At 37.7% G+C, this 23,112-nt stretch overlaps 1 protein-coding gene and 1 pseudogene across 1 annotated transcript; both read right to left on the bottom strand.

Annotated features, from left to right (window-relative positions):
- Positions 1-10,526: 10,526 nt before the first annotated feature.
- On the bottom strand, positions 10,527-12,815 carry S100z (S100 calcium binding protein Z). Its single transcript, XM_076856093.1, has 2 exons — positions 12,675-12,815; positions 10,527-10,685 (listed from the first exon to the last, which is right to left on the bottom strand). The coding sequence occupies exons 1-2, from the start codon at positions 12,813-12,815 to the stop codon at positions 10,527-10,529; spliced, it is 300 nt and encodes a 99-aa protein (XP_076712208.1).
- A 6,178-nt stretch (positions 12,816-18,993) lies between these two features.
- Positions 18,994-19,464, bottom strand: LOC143400482 (eukaryotic translation initiation factor 4E pseudogene; annotated as a pseudogene).
- Positions 19,465-23,112: the final 3,648 nt, after the last annotated feature.

The following is a 23,112-nucleotide window of genomic DNA, read 5'->3' as shown; positions in this document are numbered from 1 at the left end:
AAAGTCTGCAAGTTCTGTTTCAATTAAAATACAAATTCAGATTCAGTAATTCAGTTTCTGCATTTACAACAAGCTCTGACAACTCAGATTCTGATGCTGCTGGTCCAAAGACACGAAATAGCAAGGCGTGGCTGTGATAGAGCTATGGTGCTGTTATGGGCTGGGCTGGATGAGGAAACCTCTCTATTTAAAAGCAAAACTCAATTCTGCACTCTCAGGGGAGAGTCACAGCTGGAAGGGAAACCACAGTGGAAGGGAGAGTATTTTGCATTTGTCTTGGTATTGCCCTCCCGGTTCTTCTATCTACCCCCAACCCCAGGGGCAGTGCATATGACCCACTGGACTATAAATGTAGACAAACAGTCACAGGATTACTCATAAAGCACCATGGATTTCATAGCACTAACTGTGAAATACTCTTAACCAGGGTCCAACTTGACTCCAATGCAGTCTTTAGGTTTTTTTTTTTTTTTTTAATGGAAATCTGGATGATAGGTAGGGAAGCCAATTATATGAGATTGCAAGTGAGTGAACAGACATAAAATATATGGAACTTTTCACAGGGGCACCTGGTTGCTAGAACATGGGTTTATAGGGAAAATGAGAGGAGACTGCTAAGGATTAAAATAGGTTTAAACCAGGTGTAATGGTGCCTGTAATCCCAGCAGCTCAGGATGCTGAGGCTGGAGGACTGTAAATTCAAAGGCATCAGAAAAAATCTGAATGAAGACGTTAATAGTTAATAGTGATATCTCTGAATGATGAAATGACACTTGATTTTTTTTTTTTTTTTTTGTACCAGAAATTAGACCCAGGGGTACTTAACTACTGAGCCACATCCTTGGCCCTTTTTACATTTTATTTAGAGACAGGGCCTCACTAAGTTGCTAAGAATGGCTTTGAATTCACCATCCTCCTGCCTCTGCTGGGATTACAGATGTGCACCACCACGCCCAGTGACACTAGATTTCCCCCTCCCCCACAATAAACTCAAATCACATCTGTAATGAAAATGGTAAAAGATTTTTCTTTTTTTGTGGAAGTTTCAAGGCAAATTTAAAGAATTTATTTCACCCAGCTCTTTAGGCATATCAGCAGCTCAGATTGCTGTAGACACTTTGCTTCCTCCTCCATCCCCAGCTCATCGGCATGAGAAGGTCTCAAGCAGTTCACTGCAGGCCCCCAACCCTAGGCCCTACTTAACACATCCAGTGCTATTACAGGCAGACCTCTTCCTGCAAGTGAAAGCTTTCAAGAGTGCTTGCCACTTTTTTTAGCCCTTGATGAACATTCAGGAACTTCCTGATGTCACAGGCCCACACAATCACTCAAAATCCAGCCAATAGCTGGGTAGTATGTTCTTGCTGATGATGGTAACATTTAAATGGGACACTCATTTATGGTAAATTTATGCACCATTCTGGTAACTATTTCTGCTCTGTATTGTGATTGAAGAATATTCCATTATAGTCAAGAGTTACAGCCTTTCCTGGAAGGTGGGCAGGTGGGTTCCTTATAATTTAGGTAAATTTCAGTGAAGGAAAGTGCTTTGTTTTTCATTATGTTGTACATGAAAGTCCACAGCACAGTGGGACAAGGGCTTAGCAGTGGATTTGCCTTTTAATGCCAAAAGCACAAAAATGTGTACTTCAGAGAAAGAACCATATATAGCTAGTAAATATATAACACATTCACTAATTTTAAAAGGACTGTTATACAAAATATACAAAAAATACTATTACAACTCAACAAAAAGAAAACAAACTGATTGAAAAACGAGCAAAAGGAATTGGACTAGAAATTTTGAAACTGCTAAGAAAATAGGGTCAAAATTCTAACATGTAGGCACAGGCAACCAGTTCTTCAAAAAGACTCCTAAAGGTTTGGAAATAAAACCAAGAATTAATAAATGGGACTGCATCAAATTAGAACACTTCCGCACAATGTGGGAAACAATTAAGAGTGTCAAAAAAAATCCTACTGAATTGGAGAAAATCTTTTCTAACTCTTCTACTGACAAAGAATTAATATGCAGAATATAAAAAGAACTCAAAAAACTTACCACCAGCTGGGTGTGTTGACTCAGGCCTACAATTCCAAGAGGCTGAGGCAGGAGGATTGTGTGTTCAAAGACAGTCTCAGCAAAAGTAAGATGCTAAGCAACTCAGTGACCTTGTCTTTAAATAAAATAGAAAATAGGGCTGGGGATGTGGCTCCATGCCCTAGAGTTCAATCCCCAGTGCCAAAAACAAACAAACAAAAAGCCCAAAACAAAAACTTAACACCAAAAAAAACTAATAACTCAATTACTAAGTGGGCAAATGAATCAAACAGACATTTTCTCAAAAGAAGAAATACAAATGGCTAATGAGTATGTGAAAAAAGTGTTGAACATCTTTAGCAATCAAGGCTATGCAAAGTAAAACTAGAGTGAGATTTCATCTCATTCCAGTTAGCATGGCAATCATCAAGAACACAAATAAAAATAAATGCTGGTGAGGACGTGAGGGAAAGGGAACAGTTAAATACCTTTGGTGGGATTGTTAATTAGTACAACCACTATAAAAATCAGTAGGGAGACCGAACTTTGGAGACAGAGACCACAGACTGGCTCCAACAAAGAAAAGGGAAGAGGTTTTTTGCCCAGGGCATATGGAGGACAAAAATTCCAGGCTGACTACAACAAAGATCGAAGGGGAATAGCTTTTGTGGTATCTCTGCATCACATGAAGTGGTGGGATTTTAGTTTCACCCGAGTTTTTCTTCATCAAGCTTCTTCATGTGCCACATATCTTATTACCATCTTAAGTCTTCCCCTAGGAGTGTGCATTTTACTGTGCCAATGAGGTCAAGTAACTGTGGGTTACTTTGGCAACTACTCTTCTTATGCATCTGGGGTTGCCCTTATCATCTGGGAATGTCTCTGATATTAACAGTTTGAGAGTTGCATTTCTGCTGACCACATAATCTCAGAGGGCCAGCTGACTTTCCCAGTGTCCCCTCTCCATCATGTTTTGTCATTCCCATAGACTTGAAGGGAGTTCACTTTTTAACAGCACCTAATACAGCTGAGAGCTACCTTGGCTGTATTATTTTCCCTGAGAGGTTTTATTCCTTTGTCCTAAAAGGGTTGTTTTTCATGGGAATCCTTGACTGTGACAGTGTTATAAAGAAATTAATGATGATTCAGAGAGGAAGTGGCAAAGTGTGGCTGAGGAGAAAGGTAAGGTTAAAAAAGAAGCATCTAAAGTTAGAGTAAGGGGAATTCTCTAATAAATAATGTAACAATTTTCTTGATTATTATTCATCATGGAAAATCAGAAATTAGATAAAAGAATAAGAAAAATTATCATTCTCTATTATGCTACCATTCAGGGTGAACACCTTGGTTGGTTCCTTTCAGTTTTTTGTCTAGGCATATGTGACCTATGCCTATTAAGATTTTGGCTCAGAAATCAAGATGATAGATGATGAATTCCCAAGGAAAATTGAACATAGTGCAAGACTTGCAAAAGGAGGTAGTAGAACCCGGGGTACACCCTAAGCAGATCATACAACTCCAGTATGTGATACATAGAAAATGAGGAGGCTGAGGAAAACTTAGGTATTTAAAGAAAATTCTCCAGAGAGTTTATGTGTCTGCCCTCTTCTGGGGAACCACACACTTCTCTCTTTCCTCCAGAGCTCAGGAAAATCTCTTTAGTCTCACAGGAAAGCCTTTCTTCAGGGCATTTCTAGTTTTTCTTGATTTTTTTTTTTTTTTTTTGGAGACATCTAACATAATTTCCTCAAGGGTCCGGACTCTTGAAAACAAAAACTATAAAGGGAAGTGGCTTATAAACAACTTTTGCTTTTCTCTCTCTCATGACCCTTCCCTTGGCAAGAAAGCCTGTTCTCTTCTTAAAAACGAAAATTGCAAATAAAAACAAAGCAATACTTTATAAAAACTCATACTGCAGGGTTTGTTTGTTTTTGTTTTTGTTGGTACCAGGGTTTGAGCCCAGGGATGCTTAACCTCTGAGCCATATCATCAGTACTTTTAAATTTATTTATTTATTTTTTTATATTGAGGCAGGGTCTTGCTAAATTATGTAGGCCCTTGCTAAATTGCTGAGACTAGTTTTAAACTTATGATGCTTCTGTCTCAACTTCCCAAGTCACCAGGATTATAGGTGTTCACCATTGTGCCCAGCTTGAAGGGTTTTTTTCATTTTTATTTGGTACTATTACAGTTTAGATATGAGATCCCTCCAAAGCTCATCTGCAGATACGTGATGCAGAGATACCACAAAAGCTATTCCCCTTTGATCTTTGTTGTAGTCAGCCTGGAATTTTTGTTCTTCATGTGCCATCTCCCTTTTGCCCTGGGCAAACGACCTCTCCCCTTTTCTTTGTTGGAGCCAGTCTGTGGTCTCTGTCTCCAAAGTTCTCTCTCCCTACTGATTTTCATAGTGGTTGTACTAATTTACAATCCCACCAAAGGTATTTAACTGTTCCCTTTCCCTCACATCCTCACCAGCATTTATTTTTATTTGTGTTCTTGATGATTGCCATGCAACTGGAATGAGATGAAATCTTACTCTAGTTTTACTTTGCATAGCCTTGATTGCTAAAGATGTTCAACACTTTTTTCACATACTCATTAGCCATTTGTATTTCTTCTTTTGAGAAATATGTCTGTTTGATGAAAGAAAGTTTAGAGGTGAAGTTATTGGGTTATGAGAACCTTAACCTAATCTATATGTTAATCCATTTAATGGATTAACTGGGTGGTAACTGTAGGCAGGTAGGGCTAGAGAAGGTGGATCACTGGAGGTGTGCCTTTGGGAGTATGTTTTGTCCCTGGAGCAGAGCCATTTCTCTGCTTGATGATTGCAAAGTCCTGAGCTATTTTCTTCTGCCACACCCTTCTGCCTCTTCTCAGGCCTAGAGAAATGGAGTCAGCCATCTATGGACTGAGAGCTCTGAAACCATGAGCCCCAAATAAACTTTTCTTCCTCTAAAGTTGTTCTTGACAGATCTTTTGGTCCCAGCAGTTAAAAAAAAAAAAGCTAACTAAAACAGAGACCATATTGAATGTCCTATTGTTTAATGTTGATATTATACAGTGGATACTTTACATGATAGTAAATAATCTTTGAAATCATGTTGTTTAGTGATTAAACAGTGTTTCACTTCTTGGAAGAGAATCCTTTGAGAAAACTGGAGAAATCAGGGGAAAGGAGCCATTTAAGAGTGCCCAATTTTCCTCTGGAAGGTAGTTGGTAGACATCGCTGGTTGAGACTAACTTGAGACAGTAGGATGAATAAAGTCCATGTGCTGTGGAATCTAGACTGGACCATTACCACCATCTTCATTACCATGGTTACTACTTATCAAGTCACTTGTTATCTTACTTAACCATCAGAGTTGTATTTTTCCAACGTAAGGTTCATAATAATCACGGAGAGTGCTTGCTGTCATTCACATTCTGGTCCTTCCTCTTCCTCCATTCTGATTCATTTGGCATGAGGTCAGGCCTAGAGGTTCCAGTATTTAGTAAATGTCCCTAATAGATTCTGATACAGGTGAGTCACTGTAGTTGAAACACCCCAGGAAAAATGAGGCTTAAAGAAGATAAAATAACTTGGCCAAGATCTTTAGCCTAAAGCAGTCCTGTGTCATTCACTCACTCCTTCTCCCTCTTACTCAAGACCTTAGATAAGCTTCTCCGTGGTTTCTCCCATCCCTTTCCCTTCTCCTTGGACATTTCTAATGTCCTCGTGTCATCTTATTTTTTTTTTATATATTTTTTTGTTATAGTTGGACACAATATCTTTATTTTGTTTATTTATTTTTTATGTGGTGCTGAGGATCCAACCCAGTGCCTCATACTGAGAGGCAATCACTCCACCACCTAGCTACAACCCCAGCCCTGTCTTATTTTTTCCCAAAGGGAATATGACCCAGCAAGAACTATTCTACAGGTGCCTGTGTTCCCAAATTACTCCTCCATACTGCCATTCATACCCTTTCCTCTTCATCCAAGGTTCTAGACCATTTTTGCTAGCATCATCCACATCACCTGGGAATTTGTTGGAACTGCAGAATATTAGGCCCCACCCAGAACTTGCAAGGCAAAATCAAATCTCCAGGTGATTCATATGCACATTAAAGATGGAGCACCTGCTGTCCTAGACAGTTCTCAGTCAGATGTTGATCTGATTATTTGATTGAAGTAATTCACCATAAAAGAAGTGATTTTTCAACCCTGGTTGCATTTAGAATCATTTGATGCTCTTTAAAAATGCTGATGCCTGGGCCCCATCACCAGACTAATTAAATCAGAACCTTTATGAGGTTGGGGCTCATTCATCTGTATTTTTAAAAGTGCTGTGGTTGAGTGTAATGTGAAATAAGCATTCAAACTGTTAGTCTAAAGATTTAATCATTTTAGGAGGATATTTAAAAACATAAACATAAAACTGCTTTAGGTACAAAGAACAAATTGTGCAAAATCCTACCATGGTTTTCCATCATATATAGGATAAATTTCAAATTTATCATATTTGGCACCTATGATCTTTTCTGATTCTGAGTCCTATCTACCTCTCCAGCCCTATCTCTTGCCCTCCCACACCCCACACCCTAAGCTACCCCAAACACAACTTACATTCTCCCTAGCAGATCGTGGTGTTCCATACCTGCACAACTTTGTTCTCTTTCTTTAATAACCTCTCCCCATTTATTTGTCTTATCAAAGAATTCACTCAACTTTCTGCTTCTAGAAAGTCTTCCTTGCCCTACCATCTCCTACCATCATCTTGAGGAAAAAAGAAGAATGTCTATTTTAAAATTAAAATTAAGGTATTGTTTTATTTTAGCATTCTAGCTATTAGCATTGTTTCAAACCAGAGCCCCAGGAAGATTTAGGCTATTGTCTCCTATAAACTGCTTTATCTAACCATAAAAAGATAAACCTGGCCAGTTGCATTGGTACATGCCTGCAATACCAGCTACTTCAGAAATTGGGGCAGGAGGATCTCAAACTTGAGCTAGCTTGAGCAATGCAGTGAGACCTTGCCTCAAAATAAAATTAAAAAGGGGCTGGAGATAAGTTAAGTGCTCTAGTGCTTACACAAGTCCCTGGGTTCAACCCCCAGTAAACACACACACACACACAAACAAACATTAAAATATGTTCACTCAGACACAGTCCTTGAATGCTGTTTAAACTTCAAGTTTATTTAAATTCCAGTAAATGCAAAGGCCAGTTCTCCAGGACATAAGAAATAAACAATTTTGCCTCCTACAAAATTATTATGTATATCTAATAAACAAGAAAGGCTTTCCTTTACTAAAGAAGGACTTTTGGTACATCATATAATTCTCACTCCTTTGAAATCTAATTTGAGACGTAAATTTTTTTCACACATTTGATCAATTTTTAGGAACGCCATGAAACACACGTTATTTTCCCACTTATTCCTCTCTATTGATAATGTCATTCCTAGAAACATGAGCGAAATTATGGTTTCACTTTTCATGTTTTGGTGATCAATTTCAGAATATGTTAACCTTGGACCAAATTAAAATATAAAGTTTAAAAGCCCCTGATTAACATTCAGACCCTTGCTGGGCATGGCCTCACACATCTGTAATTCCAGTGACTCAGAGGCTGAGGCAGGAAGATCACAAATTTAAAGCCAGCCTCAGCAACTTAGCAAGGCCTTAAGCAACTTGGTAAGCACCTATCTCAAAAAAAAAAAAAAAAAAAAAAATGCTGGGAATGTTACTCAATGGTTATGTACCCATGGGTTCAATCCCCAGTGCCAAAAAAAAAAAAAAAAAGAAAAAGAAAAACAATTCAGCCCTTCCCTTGCATGATCTATGCATCAACTTGTAAGAAAAGCCTAAATACATCCAAAATACATGTTCAGTTTTTTCCTTCTGTAATTTCTTCCATTCTTTCAAGACACAGAAGTAGTAAAAGTAAGGGTATACTTTCTCTTGCATGCTCTTTCTCTAATTTCTCCCTGAACTATTTGCCCAGGACTGGTTTGAGGCAGGCAAAAAAAAAAAAAAAAAAAAAAAATATTATTCTCAGTAAGAGAAAAAACAATGGGTCTTATCCCTAGAAAGTCACAAAATTTATAAGTTTCTTCTTTTGTTCATGACATAAATATTTATTGAGCATCTAATACCTACCAGGTAGGGAGATGGGCCTTTTTTGTAAACAGAATCAGTCTCCTACCATCATCACGGAGTCATGATGATCTATTCCTCGTGGGATCTAGTGGTCAAGTCTTCCTTCTCATCTTCTCCTCTCAGCAGATTTCACCCTCTTTCCTTTTCCAAATACTACTCTCTTCTCCAGGCTTCCGAAGTACCATTTAGTCCTGATTTTTCTTCTATTTCCATGCCTTTGCTGGATCATTTGATGGCTCCTCCTTTCCCTGATCAAGCTATTGAAACTTTCTTCTTCACTATGTATATGCTCATCTAAAGTGATCTCCTCTAATCCTGGCGCTTAAGACCCATGTAGATGCTAACATTTAACTACCAACTCTGTATTTCCAATTTCCTTTTTTACCCTCAGCTCTAGACTATATCATATATGCAACTTCCTGTTTCATATCTCCCCTTGGATATCCAATAGCATCTCAAATAGAGCTATTGACTCCCCTACCCAACCTCATGCCCTCATAGCAAAACTGTTCCTCCCTACTTCCCATTTAGTAATTTGCATTATTTGCTTGGCCCAAAATGTAATCATTAGAGATTGTGTTTGACTGCATGCAACAGAATCCAGAGGGCAGTCATGTTTTTAACATAATGAGATCAGAGGCAGGCCATCAGGTCTGTATGGTGCCTCCTCAATGACAATGATTTTCCAGACTTCTGCCTTTCTTCTCCATTTTCTTCATCGTTGCAAGGTGGCAGCCCCACTTCCAGCCTCACATCAACATTCCAGTTGAAAAGAAAGAAAGATATTAATAAAGTAGAAGAAATAAAGTCTATAATGGAAATAACAAAACATTACAGGAGATTCCTAGCAGACTTCTGTCTATCTCTCATTGTCCAGAAATGTATTACAAGGCCCACCCCAACATTACAAAAGGCTGGAAAATAAAGAATTTTAGCTGGGCATGTTGCCACCCTGCACAAATCAGGGTTCTGCTGTGTGGAAAAAAAGATAGAACAGATATCAGATAGGCAAATAGCAGGGGCTGCTCTGTTATCCTTCACTGTGTATCCGTTAGCAAATCCTATCAGTCCTCCTCTAAAACACTTACATTCAACTGCTTCTGTTCATCTCCTTTGCCAGAATCCTTGCTAGAGACACCAGCATTTCCCCCAGAAGATAGCAACAGCCTTCTCAAAGGTCTCTATCCTCTACAATTGCCCTCTCTGTAGTCTTCACCCAGTATCTAGGAAAATCATTTAGAAGTGTAAGTGTAACCACACCACTCTCTTTCTTAAAATTGTCCAAAGAATCTGTTATAGTTCCCCAGAAGCAGAAACTGACATGAAGGTTTTCATGCAAACATTTATTTGAGAGATGCAAGAAACATGGGTTTGGAAGTGTAATGAGACAAGGAAAGAAGGTGACCTCCTAGGGCCTACTGAAGCCTAACCCCAGGGGGAATCACTAGGAAATGATGTAAAACACTTATCTCAGAATTAGCCAGCCCAGGAGGCAAGGTGAAGTGTTTATACACCAAGTCCCAAGAGTTGCTGACTCCAGTTCTTCTGGCTTGATCACCCAGCCCTCTAGTTTATTCATTCCCTGTCCTGACTCACGGAAAGGCCAGCAATTCTCTACTTACAGATCCTCACAGCTTCTTCCACTAGACACAGAATCACAAAAGTGTGGGGAGAATGGGGAGAACAAGGTGATTATTTTATTAGGGTGGGAATATCAAGTACACTTCAAAGATGAGATTAATTTGCCAAGTTCTAGTCCCATTTGAAAGTAATTAAATTTTCTTTTGATGTTCTCTTTAAAAAAATAGATATGTAAATATATATATATGTGTGTGTGTGTAGATTTCTTAGTTGTATCTTTATTTAATTTATTTATTTGCAGTGCTGATAATTGAACCCAGTGCCTCACACATGCTAAGCAAGTGCGCTACCACTGAGCTACAACTCCAGCCCCTTGATGTTCTCTCTCTCTCTCTCTCTCTCTCTCTCTCTCTCTCTCTCTCTCTCTCTCTCTCTCTCTTTGGTCCTGGGGATCAAACCAGGGCCTTGTGCATGCAAGGCAAGCACTCTACCCTCTGAGCTACATCCCCAGCCCTGATAGTCTCTTTTTGACAGACAAATAAATACATAAAACATCTTAAATAATATAGGAAAATTTCAAGTAGGGAATATAAGATTTGGAATATCTATGTAAAGTCAGTATATTAAGGTACACATTTAATATTGCTAGTAATTTTATATGTATATTATACCCATAAGTAATATCACTGTGTCTGTAGATCTGAAGGAAACCATAACTAAATAACCTTGGATGTATTTTTGCCTTTAGCTTACTACTTTATTTTCCTTTCTTCTTCAGTTGTTCTACAAAGTAATCATTACAGGCAACTGTCAGAGCTGCCACCATGACCACGAATTCATTAAAATCCACTTCATTGTCCTTATTGGCATCCAGGTCCTGCATTATCTTATCAACCAACTGGGGATCCTTTTGGCACTAAAAAGAAAAAAGAAAATTTCTAACTCCCAGGTTTTGAGATTCATGATGACGATTGAAATTACATCTTCATTTTATTTATATTTAAAGTTTTAAAAATCCATTTTTAGTAGCTAAAGAGAAATCCCAAGAGCTTTTTGCAAGAAAATTTGAGCCAGGCACACATTCTAAATAAGGCAGTTTTTGTTCCAGATCTATATAATGCAGACTCAGACCTGATGATCAAGAAGAGCAAACAGTGACTGATCAAGGGAGATACTGATGTTACAAAAACATTTACAGGACGCCCACAGGTCAGGACACTGGGATATAGGTAACTCAGAAACAGTAGCTTTAAAGTCAAAAGGGACAGTGAGGGGCTGTATCACTTACCGAAAATAGGATTTTGAGGAATCATTTAACATTTTAAGATTTCCTTGTTTATAAAATGGGGAGAGTATCTACCTGCATTTTGGGGATACTTCAATACACTTTTGAAAGTGCTTAGCAGCAGGGTCATTCTATTTACTCAACAAAATTATAGGACATCCAGTTAAATTTGAATTTTAGATAAACAACAGGTAAATTTTTAATATGAATATGTCCCAAGTATTTCATGGGACATAAACTATTCCATCTGGGAGTCTTACTAAGCAAAATGTCTGACACAAAAAAGAGGCATCCATCAAGGGTAGATATTATAAGAATGGCTGTATTTTATAGGCGGAAAGAAAAGCAGGAAACTCACCTAAGAGATCAAGATCATGAGGGGTAAGACCAGGAACACCTGCCTCTCCTATGATTAGTGGGTGATGAAAAATATTTCTAAAAGCAGTTAATTTCCTCCAAGAATCCCTCATTACCCTCATTATCTGATAACCATTAAATAATTGGAGCTTTGAGTATAATTGATCAAAATCAACTTCATCGAAACAATTATAAATTTCATTTGAACAGAGCAATGTATCAGGTTTGACCTACTGAATTTTTTATTCCAGACAATACAGTAGCCGAACTGAAATTGAGAGAAAGACAGTTCCTATAGACTTCTAAAATTATTAAAAAGAGATTTCAAAGGATTACTATGTTGAAATTGTTTTTTTAAATATTTTTATTTTTTTAGTTGTAGATGTATGCGATATCTTTATTTTATTTATTTATTCTTATGTGGTGCTGAGGATTCAACCCAGGGCCTCGGATGTACACTACAGTGGAGCCACAACCCCAGCCCTTGAAATTGTTTTACTTTAAGCTTTTGCCATAGAGGACAGGGAGAAAAATGTGTTATAATTACTACCTGTGATCTTAATACCGGGTTGGGACAAAATAATATGCAACAGTACATTGTGTTGGAAATCAGTTCAAGGCAATTTCATAAACATCAGAACAAAGTGTTTTACTCAGAGGGAGCCCACGCATTCAACTATAAAGTTTAATGTTTAGATTATTGGGCTCCTGGCTATTTTGAGATGTGAATCTGTTTGCCACCCATCTATTTCTCAGCCAGACACATCCTTTTCATCAATCCCAATTAGCTTGTGCTTGGCTGACAAAGCTCTGGTAAGTATTTGTCATTCACTAGAAAATTTACCACCACCTCACAAGGTTCTCTGGACTTTATCTCAGGACCAACACAATGTTAATTTATAAACAATTGGGAAGAGCTCCTGTATAACTAGCTATAACTAGTTTTAAGTAGCTATAACTAATTATAATTATCATCCCTGGCATAACTAGCTATATAATTTATTGCTGCACGAGAATGTTGAATAATTGATGAAAATCTCAATATAATTGTCCACACTTAAAAGCCCTCACCCCAGGCAGTATGGAAAAAGGAACACACCAGGATACACAGGAAAAAATGTCTTAGTGTTTGTTTCCCATGCATCTTGAATCTCAATACAAATTACAATGTTTGCCTCAGAATCATAGGACAGTTTATACCTAAAGGCTGTCCCTGAACTCATACCTCATCCACCCTCAGCAAAATGTGGCAGAAAAACTCACCGAGAGGAATTCTGTGAGCTCTCGCTGCAAAAGCAGCTTCAGTTCCCCCTTGTTGAGCTTGAATCTGTCCCCTTCCTTGCAAGAGTACCGGTGGAAGATTCTAATCATGGTGTCCATGGCCATCTCCAGCTGGGTGGGCATGTCAGCAGAAGAACTGACCACTCCAGAAGCAGACCACCAAACTCAGGGAGGAGGCACTTGTTCAAAAGAAGCAGATGGGGAGCATCAATACTTTCATGAAAACAATATAACACCATCTCCTGAGTCACCCCACTACACAAGTGATGGTTGCTAAACCATAATGATTTTCCATTAAAGACAACTTCTGCCCCTTCTAGAATAAGCTGCAAATGAGAATTTGCAGGTGGTACGTTTCTTCTCCCTAATACCCACTCACTCCCCACAATGTAGCAGTTTCAGCATGTTCATAAGTTAGCAACCAGGAAACAAGCACAGAGTCATGTAAAATGTAGGATTAAAAATAAATATAAAGAAAATACCTAACTGTACCTAGTCAGCCAGTACACAGCTCCGTCAACAGGTGCTTACAATTAAACTATGAACATTTATACTTGGGCTTCCACCCACACACACCTGTTCCCAACAAATGAAAATTGCCAGTGACAAGAGATTCATCTGGAGGTTCCTGTTTTTAATCAGCAGAATGAACAGGTGTGAACTGCTGCCCCAAGGGCCATCAAGGAAGGCTGGCATCCATTGTGAGAAAGGGAGAAAGAGAGAGGTTTCCTTTCCTTCCTCTCATAGGGGAGTGAGGCTAGAAATGCAGTTAGTTGCTAGGAAGTTGATGACTAGAAAGAACTCTAAAAATAGAGGAGCAAAGGCGAAACATTTATTCAAGCCAGGAGACTCCTTAGCGAAGCCAATAGAGAGAAAGTTCTTCATGTGCTGATGGAGTGATCACATCACAGGTTTAAAGAGTAATCCTGTGTAAAAATAAATAAGTAAATAAAATAAAATAAAAATGTATGTATATATAAGCTTGTGTTTGCCTGAAGAATCACTAAAGTAGGGGCTGTAGTTTTGGCTCAGAGGTAGAGCACTTGCCTAGCACACATGAGGCACTGGGTTCAATCCTCAGTACCCATACAAATAAATAAATAAAAGTTAAAAAAAAATCACTAAAGTAACTCACTGATAGCTGCTGCAAGGCATTATTGGTAAAACAAGGCTGTCTCTTATGTGCTCTTTCCCTCTCCCACTCCTTCCCACCAGCCATGGAATGAGCAGCTTTCCTCTGCCATGATATTCTTCCTCGACTTCTGTAATGCCACTTTGTGAACAATGGTTTGACAATGGATTCTTCTTTTTCCTTGGTCCTTTCCAATCTTCCAAACAGAAACCAGCCTTGCCCCCAAAGAATATATGCAAAGAAGATGTATTCACATAGTTTATTGCAAACCCACCCCCCCAAAAAAAGAACAGAGTTGTTGGGTATATGACTTCTCAATTTATACCTTTTTCATTGATTTTAGCCTTTTCAGTTATAATCAAAAAACACAAAGAAAAAGAGGGAGAGAAAAAACTGCAAAGCAGTCATGTCTGCATGAATCTATAATGGGAGATTTCTAAATGAGAAGAACTTAAGAAAGAAAAAAAAGTCCCTGAAAAAAACCAAAGCCAGAAATTGGCCACTGTGCTTTTAAATGCTGTCTCTCCCTTTTTCAGGGATGAAATTTAATTACAAGGAAAGAGAGGATATCTCCTTTCTATTTCCTTTGAAACAGCCTGTCCAGATGAACATTCAACCAGCCGATTCACTTCCCATCTTAATGCCAGGGCACTCCACTGAAACCATCTTGTGAGGTCTCTAGAGATGCATGAAGTCCAAGTCTCAAAAATACTTTTAATATATTATTAAGGTAATAATGTATGTGATAAAATAATCATATTTTGAATATACATGAGTACAAAATAAAGTAAAATTCTCTCTCCACCATTCACTATCCCAGAGCCTCTCAGTTAATATTTTCGTGTTAACATTTTCCTCTCTCAGACAGTATTTTGGAGTTAAAAGATGAACTGCTTGGCTTTAATTCTCACCTCTGCCATTAATGAGTTGTGTGATCCTTATCACTCTGTGCCTCCGTTTCCCAAGAGGAATAAAGATGCATAACTTTGGGGCTGGGCTTGTAGCTCAGCAGTAGAGCACTCGCCTAGCACGTGTGAGGCCCTGGGTTCGATCCTCAGCACCACATAAAAATAAATAAATAAAATAAAGGTATTGTGTCCAATTACACCTTTAAAATAAATATTTTTAAAAGGGGGGGCGCGTAACTGTAATTTGTGCCCAATTGGAAGGGTTAAATGAGCTATATTCCTTGAGTGTAATAACTGATATGCTATGTCATCATTGTTATCCTTATGGAAAAAATCATATACATGTTACTCATATAACTGTATAAAATATTACATACATATTCTTAAATGTGCATATACATAAACAACATTAAAATATATACCCCTTTTTTTCACTTAATGTATCTTAGAAAACTTTTTCTATTGGCACATTTAGATCTACCCTATTTTTCCTTAAATTTGCATATTATTTTGTATGGGAGAATGTACCAACATATAGTCAAGAAATATTTATCAGACTTATGTCACACCAGGACCTGTGTAAACATGAGAGAAGAATATTGTCCTTGGAGCAAATCCTATTGCTATTTTTATTGGAGTGTATTAGAATGCAGGAAATACAGATATCTTTTTTTTCTTTTTAATAATTTTTTTTAGTTTTTGATAGATCTTTATTTTATTTATTTATAGGTGATTCTAGATTTGAACCCAGTGCCTCACATACACTAGGCAAGTGCTCTACCACTGAGCTACATCTCCAGCCCCAGATATCTTTTTAAATGTTGAGTTTTCCTAACCAAGAATGCCCCTACAGCTTTGTGGCCACACTTTTCTGGGTTTCCTCTTCATTTTTTAAAAGCATTTCCAACTCTCCCCCATAGTCTCAACTACTTCCATAATCTCAATCACTCCCCAGGTCTCTCTGCCCAGGTCTCTCTGCCAAGCTCCAGAATGATCTGTCCAATTGCCTGGTGGACCCGTTCCTTCTTCAGTGTCCCATAAGCTTTCCAAATTTGACTAGGATCAAAGTAACACTCTTCCCCTCTTCTCACCTAAACCTGCTCTCCTCCTGTACAGACCATCTCAGTCATCCAGTTCCACAGATCACCCCGGCTTCTTTCACCATTTAAAAATATCAGTTGAAATTGTTTATTCCTCTCCAATCTTCACTACCTTCAGCATCTCATAGTATATATACTTTTTAATTTCTATCACTGTACCAGTTTCATCTGTGCTCTCTCTACTGTCTGTCTGCACCTCCGTTCTACTGTCAGAATAGTTGATCTAAAAATACAAACATGGGTTGAGGGAGTAACTCAAAGGTAGAGTGCTTGCCTAGCATGCCTAGTGCTTGCCTAGTTCTTGCCTAGCAGAACTCTGGTCTGGATCCCCAGTACCTCACAAGTAAAAAGCACTTAAAATACAAATCAACAACCTCACTCCTGGGCAGTCAGAGATCTGGCACTACCTGTAAACTGACCACAATGTTGGGCTGTCTCATTCTTCTGGGCCTTTGAATGTTCTGGGTCCCCTACCTGGAATGCTCATCCTTGACTTCTTGAAGAAGCTATTCAGATTATCACTTCCTCTTGCATATTTTTCTGTACTCTTCCTTTCTCCCTTCCTCTAATAGGTGCCTACTTTGTCCTCCCTTATGCCCTGCGGTATCTCTTTCTTTGTCTTTTTTCACAGTATGGAGATTGAACCAGGGGTGCTCTACAACTGAGCTACATCCCTTGACATTTCTATATATAATATGTATGTATATAAAATGTATACATAAATGTGTATATATACATACATATAGGTATATAGGTTTATATGTGTATGTATATACATATGTACCTATATGTATATACACACACACACACGTACACACAATTTTAATAGGTTTTCACTGAATTGCCCAGGCTGACCTTGAACTTATAATCCTCCTGCCTCAGCCTCCTTAGTCACTGGGAGTATAGGTATAGACCACCAAGCCCTGCCTCTTCGTCTTTTGGGGGTTTTTTTAATCATTGCATTTCTCACATATTCTTTTTTTTTAAGACAATTCACTGTACACATTTTATTTACAGTTTTGTACACTATCATAATATGAATGAGACTGCTTTTCTACTTGAGCTTTTATTAAAATTAATTTATTTATTTATTCTAATTTGTTATACATGATGGCAGAATGCAATTCATTTCATATTACACATACAGAGCACAATTTGGCAAGTTACTGTTTGTACACAAAGTATTTTCACACCATTCACGTCTTCATAAATGTACGTAGGGTAATGATTTCTAACTCATTACACCAGCTTTCTTACCCCCGTGCCCCTTCTCTAGGCCCTCCCTCCTCTTTGTCCTATCTAAAATTCCCCCATTCCTCCCATGCCACCCAGCCCCATTGCCCTTATGAGTCAGCATCCTCATATCAAATAAAATATTTGGCCTTTGGTTTTTATGGGATTGGCTAACTTCACTTAGCATTATATTCTCCAATTCCATCCATTTACCTGCAAATGCCATAATTTTATTCTCTTTTAATCTGAGTAATATTCCATTGTGTATATATATCAAAGTTTCCTTATCCATTCATCTACTGAGGGGCATCTATGTTGGTTCCACAGTTTAGCTATTGTGAATTGTGCTGCTGTAAACATTGATGTGACTGTGTCCCTGTAGTATGCCGTTTTTAAGTCCTTTGGGTATAAACCGAGGAATGGGATATCTGGGTCAAATGGTGATTCCATTCCAAGTTTTCCAAGGAATCTCCATGCTGATTTCCAGATTGGCTGCATCAATTTGCAGTCCCACCAGCAATGTATGAGTGTGCCTTTTTCCCCACATCCTCACCAACACATGTTGTTTGTATTCTTGACAGCTGCCATTCTGATTGTAGTGAGATGAAATCTTGAGTACTTTTGATTTGCATTTCTCTAATTGCTAGAGATGTTGACATTTTTTTCATATGTTTGTTGATGATTGCGTATCCTCTTCTAAGCAGTGTCTGCTTAGTTCCTTGGCCCATTTATTGATTGGGTTATTTGTTTTTTGGGGGGTGTTAAGGGTTTTGAGTGCTTTATATATCCTAGAGATTAGTGCTCTATCTGATGTGCTTATGGTAAAGATTTGCTCCCATTCTGTAGGCTCTCTACTCACCTCACTGATTGTTTCTGTTGCTAAGAAAAAACTTTTTAGTTTGAATCCATCCCATTTATTAATTCTTTTCTTTTAGTTATAGGTGGACACAATATCTTTATTTTATTTTTATGTGGTACTGAGGATCAAATCCAGTGCCTCATGAATGCTAAGCAAACGCTCTACCTCTGAGCAACAACCTCAGGCCCATTTAATGATTCCTGAGACATTTTTAACCAAAGCAAAATAACCTAAGTAATACTAAGTGTTAAAATACAATATAAAGATACAAAAACAGACACACTAATTCTCTTTAGGAAGGTAATTATGATGTTACATTTTTTATAATCTACAATTATGTTTAGGAAAATCACACAAACATAGATCACTGCTTTGAATGAAATGCATAAATTTGTAGTAAAGTTTTGTAGTTACAAAAAACAACAAAAAAGTATCAAAGAATGTACAAAATTAATCTTTATTCCACCTTTGTGTCATATTCCTGGATCCTTCACCAATGTTACATGAGGAAAAAACAAAATCAAAACAAATAGAAAACTGAAATCAGAATCACTAATGTTATCAAGTAGAGAAACAAATTAAAATCTAGTAGGCATCAGCAAGAGTACAGCAAAGATAATGCTGTCCAAAGAAACAAAGAAAATTGCTAGAAAACTGTATGCATCATACTCTTTCAAACTAACAAAATGTGCTCTCGCATACACTGGAACAGAAACTCATTTTTTTTTCTATTAAGGTATAGAAATGCAAGTTCTTTTGAATATGGTAAATGGTAAAACATATTTGTAATGGTAATTCTACTAAGCTAATACAGAGTGAGCCAGGAACACATTTATGGATTCTGGGGGTGATGTGGACTGTAATTCTTTGATTGGGATTGTGGACACTATGATAAAAATTTAAAAAAACAATGAACACAGAAGTACAAGACAAAGGCGAATGAGACTTCTCTTATATCTGAGTAACATTTAGATGGAATCAAATTGAAATGCAGTCCACTCTGCTTTTGAAGAGGTTTTGGTTCAGCTCCCAAATCTCAATTGCTTGACACAGTCTCCTGTGAGAATACTCAGAACGTGTCTTCTTGAACAAGAAACCTATTTTTAGTGGTGGAGCCAACCTTAGTAGCTGTGTCTTCATGGGCCTCATAACCAATCACTATCTTTGGAGGAAGTCCTAACCTTTCCCTGTATATTCTGTTTTCACATTCAGTAGTCTATATTGCTATCTTATCACTATTAGCTCTAACATTAACAACAGCTCACATACATGTCACTGTAGTCATCAAAAGATTTTCAATAAGCCATAGCAGTATCTCTAACCAAAAAACGATCGAGGTTACTTTGTCTCTGCTGTTTGTTCAATGTATGAGCCATCTTCTGTCCCATTTTTTTTCTCATCTTCCCACATAGGCTCAATACCACACTTAAAAAGTGAGCAGTCACAGCCAGGCATTAAATTACTAGACAACTGGATATGGTTGTATAGAGCCCAAAAGTCTTCAATAGTATCAAACTTAGAGGTCAGTCAAAGGTTTGCTTGCTAAGTTTTAGTTTTATCATTTAAAAAAAACCCAGAGTGCCCATTGGTTCCACAGTCACCATTTTAGATAGATCTCTCATTTATCACATATTCTTATAATCACTTTCTAAAATCTGCTACACACTCCCCACTTCCTAAATATTAAATGAGTTTCTTGTTATCAGGATGGATGTCTGGCTCATCTTTGCATTTCATGGCACTTAGCACAGGATCAGGCATGTGGACATGCTCTAAAATCCTTGCTGATAGATGGATTAATGAGCCAAAGAATGAACGATGGAAACTGTAAAGTCTCCCAAGAGCTGAACCTTGTCTAGCTTAACTATCCATATAATGATTTGATTTTTTTTTCACATTTTAGAAAATTGCCTCATCAAAGGCAGAGAGACAGACAAATGCATTCATTTCAATGAATATAGTTTGAATTTGAACTGAAATATTATCAGGGAAAGTTGCTGAAATTACAGATTCTTTAAAATCAGTAAATCATACAGTCTATGTAGGACTCCAGTATTATGTTTAAATCACATTCAACCACGGAATGATTCACTTGGAGAATTCAATTAGCAGCTAAAACTCTTAATAGAAAAGATACTGGGGCTGGGGATGTGGCTCAAACGGTAGCACGCTCGCCTGGCATGCCTGCGGCCCAGGTTCGATCCTCAGCACCACATACAAACAAAGATGTTGTGTCCGCTGAAAACTAAATTTAAAAAAAAAACAAAAGATACTGAAGATTGTAATGCTCAAATTTTATTGAAGAGACGGAAATTTGGCTTCTACATCCCGGGTGCTCCTAGAGTTTAAAAACAAATTGGTTTCCTCTTTTCTGCCTGGTTGTGGCAGAGCTGAATGTTACCTTTGGTACATGCTGCCCCTTAATGTTAGGCTCCAGAACTGCATCTAGAGCCCTCTAATTTCCAGAAAGCACTTAAAATTGCATGTTTTTGTTTTGGGGGTACTGGAGGTTAAACCCAGGGATGCTTTACGGATGAGCTATATCCTCAGTCTTTTTGTTTTTGTTTTTCTTGGTACCAGAGATTAAACTAAGAGGCAATTAGCCATGGAACTATAACCCCAGCCTTTTTTTATTTTGAGCCAGGATTTCACTAAGTTACTTAGGGCCTCACTGAGTTGCTGAAGCTGGCTTTGAACTTATGATCCTCCTGCCTCAGCCTCCCAGGCCACTAGGATTACAGGCATGTGCCACTGTGCTAGGCTCAGTCCTCTTTATTTTTTACTTTGAGGCAGGGTCTTGCTAAATACCTAAAAGCCTTGCTAAATTGCTGAGGCTACCCTGGATTTGGGATTTTCCTGTCTTAATCTCCCAAATTGTTGGGATTAACAGGCCATATGCCACTGGGCCAAGCTTGAAATTGTATTTCTAAAATACATGGCTTGGGGTGGGTTGTGACTCAGGAGTAGAGTGCTTGTCTAGCATGTATAAGGCCCTGCGTTACTTCCACAGCACCACATAAAGATAAATAAATAAAGGTATTGTGTCCATCTACAACTAAAAAATATTAAAACAAAACAAAAAACCAACAACAACAATAACAACAACAACAAAAAAAACCACATGGCTCTTCTTCAGGGATTATCTTTGATATAAGCCAGTCTCAGCTTGTGCCCTTCTAGAAGCCTTTCAGAAAAAAAGTAATGTCTAAAGGCTCTGTCAGCTAGGAGCACAAATGTACAGGAAAGAATGAAATCTCAAGGAAGGGAGACAGGCCTCTTCATAGCACAGAAGTGCTATGCTATTTACTTTGCTTGCTCTATAAATTATTGCTGTTTTATGCTTCAATTTTTGGCATAAGTCATGATCCTTGGGGACACAATGTCCAACTTCATATCTAAATTAGCATGCAAAGAATGAGGAAATTGAAATAGAAGATTTGAAAGAGTTTAAAGGATTATTGGGGGAGTGGCTAGTTCTAGTAATCCATGAAGATGGGACAAAGAGTAAAGATATTTGAAAATGAGGCTTTGGCCAAGGAATCTGAAAGAAAAGATATACATGAAAATAATCTTATCATCTTAACTGGGACAAGACCATTACCTCCTCAAGCTGAAGACACCCGGGCTGCCTGAGGTTGCTGCAGTTCCCAGGAAGGTCTGCCTGCCCTTAGGAAGAGCTGCTCTAGGGCCCAGACAAGAGTTACACAGGAGGCCAAGTTGTTTCCTTCCAAAAGTTTCCAGGTTTTGTCTCAATACGACTTAATTATAATATTCTATCATTTTCATAGCAATGATGTGGATGAATCTCAAACAATTATGACAGGTGAGAGGGAAGGTTCACAAAAGGGTTTGAAGAAAGTCATGGAGGTGAGAGATGTATTTATTATCTTGATTGTAGTGATTATTTCACAGTATGTATATGTCAAACATATCAAAGTGTACAATATAAATATGTGCAGTTTACTGTATGTCACTTGGAACTGTTTCAGAAAAAGAAACTCCCAAATCTCAAAACTAGATAGTAGCAAAGCTAAGGATCAAACACCTGTTTGTTTGACAAAAAAGTGAATCGTGTAGCCATTTAAAACTAGAATGATTAAAGACTATGGAAACATACAAAAATCTTTTCAGTAAAATGGTAAGTGAAAATAGCAACATAAAAAGCCTATGTATACTATGATGGATAAATTTGTAAAGCAATAGAAAAGAAGGGAAATACAATTAGACATCATAATTATTTAATAGAATTATGGGTTATTCAGAAATTACCTAAGTTCCATTTTCAACTAAAACATTAATTGTAATAATACCCTATTTAAAATTGTAAACATCTCCACATTAGGACAGTCTCTTTTAAAGTATAATGTTGAATTTTAAAATTTCTCATAAAAAATAATTTGATTTTGAAGAAATTTAAGTACTACTTGTTAAGTAATCACCTGCAGAAAAAAAAATAAATAATAAATAAAACATCATAAGATTTCTAAATTCAAAATTGCTAGTTTATAAAGCCCCTTTCATATACACTGTTAAGCAGCAACTACTTTTCAGTGCTGGATAGAGTCTGTGAGACAAAATTCAAGACAAATGCTCAAAAATATACTGAAAAATACATTACAGATAGTACTAAATGCTGAACAAACCACAAGTTATGTGATATAGCCAAGCCTCCTCTTTCACAAGTGTAAAATGGCAACCTTAGGCTATGACCTTCAAGTTCTCCTTTTTTTTTTTTTTCTGGTCTGGTACTGGGGATTGAACTCAGGAATGCTTCACCACTGAACTACATCCCCAGCCCTTTTTATATTTTATTTTTGAGCAGGGTCTAGCTAAGTTGCTTATGGCCAAATCAGTGGGATTACAGGCATGTGCCACTGCAACTGGCTTAGTTCTCTTTCTTTAAAAAAAAAAAAAAAAAAATCTATTCTAAAAATTGTGTAAGGATCAGTGCTTTCTTGTATGCATGGGCACTGGTATTTTTCTTTCAGAAAAATAATTTAGGCAAGGAAGTGAAAGTCAAAGGCTCCTGAAGGAACTTCAAGGAGAGCCTTGACTGCAGACTTTTCCTCCTACTCTACATGGCCCAGAAAAACAGGTTTAGAGCTTTTGCCACACTTTTCTGCCAGAAAAGACAGACAGCTCTGCTCTAGGGACTACAGAAAGTATTTTCTCATCTTTAAATGATGTT

Source organism: Callospermophilus lateralis, chromosome 5 (genome assembly GCF_048772815.1).
Source record: "Callospermophilus lateralis isolate mCalLat2 chromosome 5, mCalLat2.hap1, whole genome shotgun sequence".
Taxonomy (NCBI): domain Eukaryota; kingdom Metazoa; phylum Chordata; class Mammalia; order Rodentia; family Sciuridae; genus Callospermophilus; species Callospermophilus lateralis.
This window is presented reverse-complemented; position numbering and strand designations above follow the sequence as displayed.